We start from the raw sequence: 13,571 nt of genomic DNA, 5'->3' as shown, positions 1-13,571 counted from the left end.
GGTTCACGCTGTTCTCCCAACTCAGCCTCCTGAGTACCTGGGACTACAGGCGCCCGCCATCATGCCTGGCTAATTTTTCTAAAATAAACATTTCTAAATGCGGGGCATTTTCAGTAAAACGAGTTCATGAAAACCTTCCGTCCCCAGCAGGCATGGGGCAAGAGAGCTCTTGGCAGGCCATGGTGGCCAAATGGGATTATTTCCTGGAAGACTGAGCCCTGGAATCCACTTGCAGCTTTGTAAATGTACTCAGGCTTCACATGAACCTTAGAAAACTTGGAAGCCACTGTGTCCCCAGATCTCACTCCTTCCTGGTAGAGCCCTGCCACAGACAGATCAAGAGGCATGTGGAAGAAAATATGAGCCCTGCCACAGACAGATCAAGAGGCATGTGGAAGAAAATATGAGCCCTCCAGGAATTTCAGTCAAAACCAGCTGAGATTTGAGAGTGAGACATGGCTTTTCCAACGACAGCTGGTGTATGTGAATTCTTACAAAATTACAGCAGCAGCACTGTCACTGTGAGTGAGAGATGATGTGGTCCATTTGAAAAAAGTCTATTTTCTTCCTTAAATCACATTCCAATTTCCATTGCCAATTAATAAACCACATCCCTCATACTGAATCTTCACTTAGCTTTTGAGGAAAAAGTGCATTGCCTTTTTCTCCTGCTATAACCTATTCAGAAAGCCTAGCTTGAAACTGCTGGGGATCTGAATCATTTCCAGAGCATGTGGAGAGGGGGTAAAAGGAAATGTGACTTGAAAGAGATATTTGGTATCCAACATCAGCTGTGATGAATCCTCGCGGCTATTTAGGAGAGCCTGAAATCAGAATCAGAGGAAAAATGAGTAGGGAAACTAACACGTTCTGCTTTACTGCTACCTGAAAGTCAAGGCAAAACACAACTGTCTCTAGTGGAGAACTCCTTGCACCATCATGTGAAATGACATACATGAGAGCTTTTTAGCAACAGCACAATTCCAAAGGCTATCCAGGGCTTCCAGATCAGCTCTCATGAACAATGAACTAGCCCTGTTTCACTTCAGAAGTTAATTTCCCATGGGATGAGCTGACCATAAATCTGTTTTCTATTCTAATCTATTCTCATGGCATAATTCTAAGGTCAAACATGAGTAGATTTCAAGTATTACATTTTTATTGAACCCATCTTTCTTCTTCATTCATGGGTTTGCAACCTTTTTGGTCTCAGGACTGCTTTATACTAAAACATTACCGAGGCCCCAAAAGCTTTTGTGTATATGGGTATAACTATCAGTATTTGCCATATTAGTAATTAAAATGATTCATTAATTCATTAAAATAAGCTCAATACATGTTAAACATAAGTTTCCAAAACAAAGAAAATTTAGTGAGAAGTGGTATTTTCTATTTTTGCAAATCCCTTTAATGTCTGACTTAATATATCATATATAACCATATATTATATATGCTATATTTTAATATATATGCCATATCATCATATATATAATATATCATATATATCTGCTTCTGCATTCAATCTGTTGTGATACGTTATCTTGGTTGAAATACACGAAGAAAATCCACAGGTATCTATTTAGAAAATCCACAGATACCTATTTAGAAAATCCACAGGTATGTATTCAGAAAAAGGAAGAGTTTGCAGACCCTCTTCAAAGTATCTCAAGGACTCCCAGGGATCCTTGAGCCAAACTTGGAGAACTGCTGCCCTAGAGTTCCTTAGGGGAGAAACTTTAGGGATTATATAAGAAAAAATGGTTATACAAATGATTATAAAAGAAAAATCATCTTGGTTTCCATTCAGCCTCTGCCCACTTGCATGGTATTCAAAGATCAGTAAGAAATAAGATATATTGACAGAATACAGCATGGGAATCATGGTTTTGGTGTTTTCATTCCCTTCCCACCTGGACTAAGGTGGATTCTGAAAATTTCACAGGAAAATTTCCTGCTTATCTTTGAGCTAGGTGCCTTCCATTTGTGTATGTGGGTAAATGTACTTTAATCCTGGATTTCTGTAATGTTAATTAAATATCAACATCTTATACCATAGTTAGGAGATAAAAATTAAAAGGCACATCCTTAAGAATCTCACCTGTACTTTGCGAACAAAGGATGGAGTCACTCTCTTCTCAAAGTCATCTATAGGCGTGTATGAATTAAGGATCTTTATGATCTGCAAACAGTACAGAACATGGTGTTAGACCATGCAAAATAATAACTCTGTTCATAAAACAATGGTTCTGGTTATTGGGAACCATTGGGAAGCACTGGTGGTTCTTTTGGCCTATAATTTGGCTCAGGAACTGTATATTACCTATTTCCAAGAAAAGAAAACAAGGGGAGAAAAGTGCCATAGGGAGCAAAGGCAAATAAGATAATCAGACAACAGTAAGAGGAGCCCCTTTCAGCCTCCCCACCTCCCACATGCCCACCCCTCCACATATACATTTGTGAGTTTAATGGGCAGGGAATGCATCGCAGACATTTGTATGTATGTGTGTGATTATTATTATTATTATTTTTGACATAGGGTCTCCCTTTATTGACTAGGCTGGGGTACAGTGGCATGATCTTGGCTCACTGCAGCCTCGAAGCCCTGGACTCACAAGATCCTCCCGCCTCAGCCTCCTAAGTACCTGGGACCAAAGGTCTGTGCCATAACCCCCAGCTTTCTTTTTTTTTTTTTTTTTTTTTGGTAGAGCGTCTTGCTATGTTGCCCAGACTGGTCTCAAACTCCCGGGCTCAAGCAATCCTCCCACCTTGGCCTCTCAAAGTGCTGGATTACAGCTGTGAGCCACCTCGCCCAGCCCATTTCTATGTTTTTAAGACCTAGTGTTAGTATTTAATAAATATTTATAGATGAAAGGGTGGGCCATGGGTGACAGGTATGATCCCAAGAGAACACACAGAATCAGGGTGCCCACAGCGGGCTAAGCCAAGAAAGGCAATGCCCACTGCACTGATGTGTCAGGGAAGAGCCAGGGAGACACTAGACAAGCCCGGTCACCTGTACAGCAGACAGTGAGGTGCAGCGTTCGTAGATCTCCTTAGCATCACTGTCTGTGGTCTTCTTGACCTGAAGCAACCAGGCTGCCTGAGAGAGGGGCTCCAAAGTTTCCTTTGCTAAGCTGTTCTGCAAATTCTTATCTTTAAGCCATTCTTCTAAGTAGCTGATATTGCACCTGGAGGGAGCGGCAGAAGAACAGAGAACACTTTAGGGAAGGGTGCTAGATCCCCCTGTGTGTCCCAAGAGGGTACCAGAGTTCGCTGAGATCCTTAAGACCACAGCTCAGCAGTTTCTCATCTGCAAAATGAGGGAGCTGGACTGATGATGAGCTCTCCTAATCCAGAGTTCTAAGACTCACGGTGGTCTAGGCTGAGGGGCCAGAACAGCTATAGACTTTGGGGACAATCTGAGCAAAGAACAGTGATTGCAATCACTTACGAAATACAATTGTGAAAATTGATTAAAGTAAAGAAACAGTGATATCTGAAGAGAAGACTTCCATAAGTATAAAAAACAGTTTTCTTTTTCCTGAATTGGTAGAAATCTTTCAATTAGTGAAGGTTTTCTTTCAGTCGACTGCAGTTTTTATTCTTATTTCTGTCACTAACTGCCACATAGGTTTATGAGTTAAGAGGCATGGGTTTTAGTCCTACCAATCCACTGTGTGAGCCTGGGAAGTTAATCAACCTCTCCGGGCACAATGAGAGTGTTGAGAACCCTCAAACATTGCTAGTGGGAACGTAAAATGGTACAGCTGTTGTGGAAGACAGTTTGGTGGTTTCTCAAAATTGAATACAGAGTTACCATATGACACAGCAATTCCACTCCTAGATATGTACTCAAGAGAAGTGAAAGCATGTCCAAACAAAACCCTGTACACATGTTCACAGCAGCGTTATTCGTAATAGCCCAAAAGTGAGAACAACCCAAAATATCCATCAACTGATGAATGAATGAACAAACTGTGGCATTATCCATACAATGGGATATTATTCAGCAATAAAAAGGAATGAGGTGCTGATATTTGCTACACGGATGAACCTCCCAAACATTACGTAAGTGAAAGAAGCCATCCACAAAAGGTAACATTTTATGATTCAATTTATTTTTAAATGTCCAGAATAGGCAAAATCTGCAGAGAAAGAGAACATATTAATGGTTTCCTAGGCTGGGCGGAGTAGGGAGTTGGGGTGGGGGATGAGAGTGGCTGTTAATGGGTATAATGTTTCATTCTGGAGGGATGAACATGTTCTAAAATTGCATTACAGTGATAGTTGCACAACTATGTAAATATATCAAAAAGATTGAACTATACACTTTACTTATTTATTTTTGAGATGGAGTCTCACTCTATCACCCAGGCGGGAGTGCAGTGGCCCAATCTCAGCTCACTGCAACCTCCATCTCTCAGGTTCAAGCGATTCTCCTGTTTTAGCCTCCTGAGTAGCTGGGATTACAGGCACTTGCCACTATGCCCAGCTAATTTTTGTATTTTTAGTAGAGACAGGGTTTCACCATGTTGGCCAGGCTGGTCTTGAACTCCTTGTCTCAAGCGATCTGCCCACCTCAGCCTCCCAAAGCGCTGGGATTATAGGTGTGAGCAACTGTGCCCGGCCTGAACTACATACTTTAAACAGGTGAACTGTATGGTATACAAATTACATACCAATGAAACTGCTAAAAAAAATTGAGTGTTGAATAAAGTGATCTCTAAAGTCAGTCCCAGCTCTGGGCCGGGCATGGTGGCTCACGCCTATAATTCCAGCACTTTGGGAGACTAAGGCAGGCTGATCACTTGAGGTCAGAAGTTCGAGACCAGACTGGCCAACATGGCAAAGCCCTGTCTCCACCAAAAATACAAAAAATTAGCTGGGTGTGGTGGTGGATGCCTGTAATCCCAGCTATTCGGGAGGCTGAGGCAGGAGAATCACTTGAACCTGGGAGGCGGAGGTTGCAGTGAGCTGAGACTGTGCCACTGTACTTCAGCCTGGGTGACAGAGTGAGACTTTCTCAAAATAAATAAAGTCAGTCCCAGCTCTGACCTTAAGGATTAGCAATGCCCCATGTGGGTCTTCTTTCTGGATGTAACATTTGGACAGTGATGCTGAATTAATGTTATTCCATAGGATAGTGGGTATGAGATAACGTATCTTGCATTGGTTCTCACTATCCCCCATTTTTGCATTGCTACTTTTGTCCCACTAGTTTTGAGTTCTTATTACTTTTGTTTAGGTTTTTTGTTGTTGTTGTTGTTGTTTGTTTGTTTGAGACAGAGTGTCAGTGTCGCTCTGTTGCCCAGGATGGAGAGTAGTGGTACAATCTCGGCTCACTGCAACCTCCACATCCTGGGTTCAAGAGATTCTCCTGCTTCAGCCTCCCGAGTAGCTGGGACTACAGGTGCTGGCCACCATGCCCAGCTAATTTTTGTATTTTTAGTAGAGATAGATTTCACCCCATTGGGCAGGCTGGTCTCAAACTCCTGACCTTGTGATCTGCTCACCTCAGCCTCCCAAAAGTGCTGGGATTACAGGCGTGAGCCACCGTGCCCGGCCTACTTTTAGTTTTTTTTTTTTTTTTTTTTTTTTTTTGAGATGGAGTCTTGGTCTGTCGTCCAGGCTGGAGTGCAGTGGCATGATCTTGGTTCACTGCAAACTCTGCCTACCGGGTTCACGCCATTCTCCTGCCTCAGCCTCCCAAGTAGCTAGGACTACAGGAGCCTGCTACCTCACCTGGCTAATTTTTTGTATTTTTAGTAGAGACGGTGTTTCACTATGTTTAAGCCAGGACGGTCTCGATCTCCTGACCTCGTGATGTGCCCGCCTTGGCCTCCCAAAGTGCTGGGATTACAGGTATGAGCCACCATGCCTGGCCCTTTTAGTTTTTATTACAGGTTTCGTGGGGCTCCCATCTCAGCCCTTCTAATTCACCCTATTCAAATACTGCCGCAGTCTATTCTAAAATCTGAATTTTGAGCATATTAATTCTCCCACTCAAAGATGTGTAGTGGGTTTCCAGTTCCTGGTGAGATGGAGTACTTGTCCACACTCCATCTTGTCTGTCCCACTGAACGCAGCTACAAAGCCTGGATGGAATGCATTGGGCAGCTATTTGAGGACTTGGAAAAGTAAATAGTAGCAGGTGTACTGGGGAAGATCACCAGAATTTGAAGTACTTCCAAGTCAAAAGTGAGATCATCACTTTTCCCCTCTGCTATTCACTGGCCTCTACTCGCCACAGTTTGAAACTCAAAGGTGGGCATCAATGCTAACAAAGACCTCCAGGGGGAGCTCTCTGGTGCTAGCTCAAGGAGCTGTAAAGGGGCCTCCTAATGCTCAATGCCCTACCTTTTCCCTCTCCTTTTTCTCTACTCTTTCATGCTCAAATTCCGATCCCATGTCGACAGCAGTGGTGGCAAAGGAGGCCAGGAGGAACCTAAAACTCGAAGAGAAGGGAAACTTCCTTTCCAATTGGAGGATCTGTGATTCAAGGTTCTCTCTTTGCCCTCACCATTTGACCCCAGATGGGGACATCTGCAGAAAGTACATGGCAGAGCAAGTCAAGGAAAGCTCCAGTTTTCTAGCTGAAGCACCAAAAAGGGGGCAGAAAGTAATAGGAATGCCACAGAAAGGGAGGAGCCTAGGAAAGTTGGGAAAAGCAGTTTGTTAAAGTTCTTTATTAACTCCTGGGTTTATCCCTGAGCCCATGCATGAATCTGACCCTAAACAGCATACACAGACTTTGAGAACTGAACTATGAAACATACCATTACCCAAGTTCCAAGGTGGCCACTGTTTTTCACATATATGAAACGGACCCAAAGAGCACTACAAAACCCTTACACATGGAAATGACATGAGAACCACAAAACATAGAAGATGGTCAGAACTTGCAGTCTGGACCCAAGTGCATTGTCCACCTGGTGAAAATATCAACATTCTCTGTTGTGGGAAGTCAGTGACCCTGAACGGAGGGACTGGCTGAAGCCGTGGCAGAAGAACATAAATTGTGACGATTTCATGGACATTTATTAGTTCCCCAAATTAATACTTTTATAATTTCTTACGCCTGTCTTTACTGCAATCTCTGAACATAAACTGTGAAGATTTCATGGACACTTATCACTTCCTCAATCAATACCCTTGTGATTTCCTATGCCTGTCTTTACTTTAATCTCTTAATCCCATCATCTTCTTTGTAAGCTGAGGAGGATATACGTTGCCTCAGGACCCTGTGATGATTGCGTTAACTGCACAAATTGTTTATAGAGCATGTGTGTTTGAACAATACGAAATCTGGGTATCTTGAAAAAAGAACAGGATAACAGCAATGTTCAGGGAACAAGAGAGATAAGACTTCTGGCCACCGATGAGTCGGATGGAACAGGCCATATTTCTCTTCTTTCAAAGGCAAATAGGAGCAATATCGCTGAATTCTTTTTCTCAGCAAGGAACATCCCTGAGAAAGAGAATGCGCCCTGAGGGTAGTCTATAGACTGCCCCCTTAAGGCAGCTGCCTTTTACGGTCGAAGCTGAAGGGATGAAATAAGCTCCGGTCTCCTGTAGCGCTCCCAGGCTCATTAGGATGAGGAAATTCCCACCTAATAAATTTTGGTCAGACAGGTTGTCTGCTCTCAAACCCTGTTTCCTGATAAGATGTTATCAATGACAATGTGTGCCCGAAACTTCATTAGCAATTTTAATTTCGCACCATCCTGTGGTCCTGTGATCTCGCCCTGCCTCCATTTGCTTTGTGATATTTTATTACCTTGTGAAGTATGTGATCTCTGTGACCCACACCCTATTCGTGCACTCCCTCTCCTTTGGAAAATCGCTAATAAAAACTTACTGGTTTTACAGCTCGGGGAACATCACAGAACCTGCCAACAGGTGATGTCTCCCCCGGACACCCAGATTTAAATTTTTATCTCTTGTGCTCTTTCCCTTTATTTCTCAAACCAGCCGAGATGCATAGGAAATAGAAAAGAACCCATGTTAACCATCGGGGGTGGGTTCCCTTGATAATTCTCCATATGATTTAAAGACTTAGGGTCTTGGCCAGGGATGGGGGCTCACATCTGTAATCCCAGCACTTTGGGAGGCTGAGGCAGGTGGATCACTTGAGATCAGGAGTTCGAGACCAGCTTGGCCAACATGGTGAAACCCTGTCTCTACTAAAAATACACAAATTAGCCAGGCATGGTGGTGGGCACTTGTAATCCTAGCAACTCGGGAGGCTGAGGCACAAGAATTGCTTGAACCCAGATGGAGGTTTCAGTGAGCCAAGATTGGGCCGCTGCACTCAAGCCTGGGTGACAGAGCAAGACTCAGTCTCAAAAAAACAAAAAACAAAAACAAAAACAAAACCCAATAAAAACTAAAAAATAAGACCTAGAGTCTCATTATACAGTATTTAAACATATCCAATATACAATTCAAAATTGGCATATGAAGAACCAGAAAGATCTCAACTCACATTAAACAAAACAACTAATAGAAGTCAACACTGAGATGACACAGATATTCAAATTATCTGACCAAGACTTTAAAGAAGTCATCATAAAAATACTCCAAAAAGTAAAGCCAAACTCTCTTGTAATGAATCAAAAGATATAAAGTCTCAGAAAAGAAACAGAAGATATAAAGAAAAAACAAATGGAAATTTTAGAATTGAAAAATATAATAATAGAAATAAAAGAACTCACTGAACGGGCTTACTAGCAGAATAGAGATGACAGAGGAGAGTCAGTGAACTTGAAAGGATTAACAGAGATTATCCAATCTGAACAGCACAGAAGAAAAGAACTAAGAAAAAGGAGCAGAATTTTATGGACCTGTGGGACAATAATGAAAAGTCTTTAACAGTTGGTTCACTGAAGTTCCAGAAAGAGAAGACAAAGAGTATGATGCAGACAAAATATCTGAAAAAATAGTGGCTCAAAATGTACCAAATTTGGTGAATGGCCAGATTCAAGAAGCTCAGGAAATTCTAAACAGGCTAAACCCAAAGAAATCCACACCCAGACACATCACAAACTGTGGAAAACTAAAGAAAAAGAAAAAAAAAATCTTAAAAGCAATCAGAGAAAAATGATGCATTATTTATGGAGAATAATTCAAATGACTATGGATTTCTTATCTGAAACCACAGTAGCTAGAAAAAAAGTAAAACATTTTTTAAATGGTGAAAGAAAACAACTGTCAATCCAGAATTCTACATCCTACAAACATATCCTTTAGGAATAAAGGTAAAGTGAAGACATTTTCAACTGAAAGAAAACTAAGAATTTATTGCCAATGAAACTGCTCTAAAAGGTATACTAAAATACTTTCCTCAGGCAGGAGGAAAATTACATCAAAATGAGATTTGGAAAAAAATGAGACTTGGAACATTAGGAATGAAGAAACAACAGAAATGGTAAATACCTGGTTGAGTATAATACACTATTCTTCTCTTACTGAATTCTTTAAAATATGTTTGATGGCTGAAAAGTAAAGTTATAATATTGTATGGTGTAGTTTTTGATGTATGTAGATCTAATATATAAGACCACTGCAACATAAAGTAGGGAGGCTAAAGGGACCTATGTGATGGTAAGATTTCTACATTCCACTTGATGTGGTAAGATATAGATTCTAAATAGACTGTGAAAAGTTAAGTATATATACTGGAATCCCTAGAGCAACAACTAAAAAAAAAAGATCAAAGGCATAATACTAAAAAAAAAAAAAAAACCAGATAATTTAGAAAGGGATACTAAAAAATTTCAAATAACCCAGAAGAAGCAGATAAAGAAAATGGAGAAGTGAAAACCAGAAGGAACAAGCAGAAATTACTAATAAAACGGTAGTCCTAAATATAAGTATTATGTTACATTAAAATGATCTAAATGTCACAGTTCAGAAGCATAGATTCCAGCCTGAGCATAGTGAGAGACTCTGTTTCTACAAAAATGGCATATGCCTGTAGTACCAGCTACTTGTGGGGCTGAGGAGGGAGGATCGCTTGAACCCAGGAGGTCAATGTTGCAGTGAGCCATGATCATGCCACTGGACTCCAGCCTGAGTGACAGAGTGAGACTCTGACTTTAAAAATAAAACAAAGAAGCAGCAGCATAGATTGTCAGGTTGGATTAAAAAAAAAAGTAGATGCAAATATCTGCTGCCTACAAGAAATTCACTTCAAATATGATATAGGTAGGTTAAAAGGAAAAGGATAGGCAAACATATATACTAAGGAAACACTAATTAAAAGAAAATTATAGTGGTTATATTAATTTCAGACAAAGTAGACTTTGGGGCAGGCAGAGAAAATTACCAGAGAGGCCAGATGCAGTGGCTCACACCTGTAATCCCAGCACTTCGGGAGGCCGAGGCAGGTGGATCATGAGGTCAAGAGACTGAGACCGTCTTGGCTAATATGATGAAACCCCGTCTTTACTAAAAATACAAAAATCAGCTGGGCGTGGTGGCATGCATCTGTAGTCCAGCTACTTGGGAGGCTGAGGCAGGAGAATCACTTGAACCTAGGAAGTGGAGGTTGCAGTGAGCCAAGATTGCGCCACTACACTCCAGCATGGGTGACAGAGTGAGACTCTGCCTCAAAAAAAAAAAAAAAAAAGGAAAAAGAAAAAGCAAATTACCAGAGAAGGACAAAGAAGGACACTACATAATGATAAGAGAATACATTCACCAAGAAGACATAACAATTCTTGATGTGTACGTACCAAACAGGAGAGCTTTAACATACATGAAGCAAAAACTGAGAGATTGAGAAAAGAAACAGACAAATTCATAATTACAGTTGGAAACTTCAACACTCCTCATAGTAATTAATAGAACTAGTAGAACAGTATCATCAACAAACTGAGTCTAATTGATGTTTACAGAACCTTCCAGCCAACAAGGGTAGACTACATATTTTTTTCAACTGCATGTATAATGTTCACAAAAACATATCATATTCTTGGTCATAAAAGCAAATCTTCACAAATGTTAAAAGAGTTTAATAAAAAATATGTTCTTTTTCTTTTTTTTGAGACGGAGTCGCGTTCTGTAGTCCAGGCTGGAATGCACGATCTCGGCTCACTGCAACCTCCACCTCCTGGGTTCAAGCAATTCTCCTGCCTCAGCCTCTTGAGTAGCTGGGATTACAGGCACCCACCACTACGCCTGGCTAATTTTTTGTGTGTGTGTGTGTATTTTTAGAAGAGACAGGGTTTCACTATGTTGGCCAGACTGGTCTTGAACTCCTGACCTCGTGATCTGCCCGCCTCGGCCTCCCAAAGTGCTGAGATTATGGGCATGAGCCACCGTGTCTGGCCTTAAAGTATGTTCTTTTTTAAAAAACGTAAAACTATTTAGAGATTGTTATTTTTAAAGTAAAACTGGGGAAGTCCCAGGCAAGATGGAATGGTAAGTCCATACAGGTTCCATTTCAGTATCAAAATCTATGGTACATTTCAACCTGTATGCACATTGAGATATTTTTCTAATTGCGGTAAAAAGGGTATAACATAAAATTTGCCATCTTATCCAGTGTTATAGTACAGTAATGTTAACTATATGTACATTGTTATAGAGTATATCTATAGAACTCTTTCAACTCGTAAAACCGAAACTCTATACTCATTGAACAGCTACTTCCTTTTCTCACTTCCCAAATCCCCTAACCACCATTCTCCTTTCTGTTTCTAAGAGTTTCACTGAAAAAGTATGTTTTATGGCCATAATGGAATTAAACCAAAACTCAAAAACAAAGATAAGAAGAGAGTCTCCAAGCACTTAGAAGCTAACATACTTCTAAATAATCCGTGGGTCAAACAGTAAGCCTCAAGGAAAACTAGAAAATATTTAGGACTGGACAAAAATAGAAAGAAAACATCAAAATTTGTAAGATGGAGCTAAAATAGTGCTAAGAGAAAAATGTACAGCATTAAATGCTTAGAAAAAAATAAAGTTCTCAAAGTCAATAATCAAAGCTTCTCCCTTTAGAAACTAGAAAAAGAGGAGCAAAATAAATCCAAACTAAGTGGAAGCACTGAAATGACAAAGACAATCTCAGAAATCAATTAAATTAAAAACAAAAAAATTCTGGGTGTGGTGGCTCATGCCAGTTATCCCAACTACTCAGGAGGCTGAGGTGGGAGAATCACTTGAGGGCAGGAGTTCAAGACCAGCCTGAGCAATATCTAGACACTGCATCTCTAAAAATTAGCCAGGTGTGGTGGCACATGCCTGTAGTCTCAGCTCCTTTGGAGGCTGAGGCTGGAGGATTACGTGAGCCCAGGAGTTTGAGACCAGCCTGAGAAATATAGTGAGACCACCCCCACCTCAAAAAAATAAAAGAAAAATCAATGAAATAAAAAACTGGTTCTTTGAAAAAAATCAATGCAATTAATAAGCCTCTAGCAAATCTGACCAATAGAAAAACAGAAGACACAAATTACCAGTAACAGGAATGAAAGACAAATATCACTACCAATCCTGCAGAAATTAAAAGGATGACAAGGAAATATTATAAACAGCTCTATGCACGTAAACTCAACAAATTAGATGAAATGGATCAATTCTTTGAAAAGTCACAAACTACCAAAACTCACCTAAGATCAAATATATAACCGGAAGAGTCCTACAGCTATTAAAGCAATTGAATTCATAACTCAAACCTGTTGAAGAAAAAAAGCTGTAGTGGCTGCTTCTGCTGATGCATTTCTCAGCTGGGTACGGTGGCTCAAGCCTATAATCCCAGCACTTTGGGAGGCCAAGGCAGGCAGATGGCTTGAGCTCAGGAGTTCAAGACCAGCCTGGGCAACATGGCAAAAATCTGTCTTAGGCAAAAATACAAGAAATTAGCCAGGTATGGTGGCACTCGCCTGTGGGTCCAGCTACTTGGGAGGTTGAGGTGGGAGAATCACTTAAGCCTGGGAGGCGGAGGCTGCATCATTGCACTCCAGCCTGGGAGTGCACCGCTGCACTCACCCACAGAGTGAGACTCCATCTCAAAACAAGCAAACAAACAAACAATAAAAATAAACCATGCATTTCTCACCCTAGCATTCCACTCTCTTTCTAACCAATTTTTCCATCATTCCTGGCATGCTTCATTCAAAGGGGCTGTTCATATTCTGCCTTCAGTTTTCCATCATTTCACCATCTGCTCATTTCTATAATTCTTGGTCTGTTGACTTGTTCTTCAACACTCAAATCCTTGCCTTTCCTATTCTCCCAGATCTCCTCAGCCTGCATTATTGTAGTTTTTAACAGAACTGTCTCCATGAGACACTGGGCAAAGCAGCCACAATGGAAATTGCTGTAAAAATGTTAGTGTGGTGTTTATGAGATAATGTTCCATGTGAGGCATTATTTTTGTGATTCGTGACTAGGAACAAAAAATAATTAGGTACTAGGAAAAAATCTTTGTATCTTCCCAGGAATCACTCTGCTTCATAATACCCAATAAAACTAAAGAGCTGATCATGTTTTGCTTTTTGTCCTGGCAGCCAGGAAGCCCAGAGCCAGTTTTCAAGCTACTCTGCCCGCTATGTACATTTTAATTTTCT

At 40.8% G+C, this 13,571-nt stretch overlaps 1 protein-coding gene and 1 long non-coding RNA gene across 2 annotated transcripts in view; one reads left to right on the top strand and one right to left on the bottom strand.

The window, feature by feature from the left end:
* The window catches only part of LOC117070646, a 30,750-nt gene that overhangs the window by 13,181 nt on the left and 3,998 nt on the right, over positions 1-13,571 (top strand). The window lies entirely within an intron of this gene.
* Positions 377-13,571, bottom strand: part of MYO5C (myosin VC) — a 106,788-nt gene continuing 93,593 nt past the window's right edge. The window contains exons 39-41 of the mRNA XM_033190095.1: positions 3,014-3,188; positions 2,099-2,179; positions 377-824 (exon numbers count right to left, since the gene is read on the bottom strand). Of these exons, the coding sequence (XP_033045986.1) occupies positions 672-824; positions 2,099-2,179; positions 3,014-3,188 (409 nt within the window). The 3' untranslated portion in view covers positions 377-671. The remainder of the gene's footprint in view (positions 825-2,098; positions 2,180-3,013; positions 3,189-13,571) is intronic.

This window comes from Trachypithecus francoisi, unplaced genomic scaffold (genome assembly GCF_009764315.1).
Source record: "Trachypithecus francoisi isolate TF-2019V2 unplaced genomic scaffold, Tfra_2.0 Lachesis_group3, whole genome shotgun sequence".
In the NCBI taxonomy this organism is placed as follows: Eukaryota; Metazoa; Chordata; class Mammalia; order Primates; family Cercopithecidae; genus Trachypithecus; species Trachypithecus francoisi.
The sequence above is the reverse complement of the archived record's forward strand: the minus strand, read 5'-3'. Positions and strand labels throughout refer to the sequence as shown.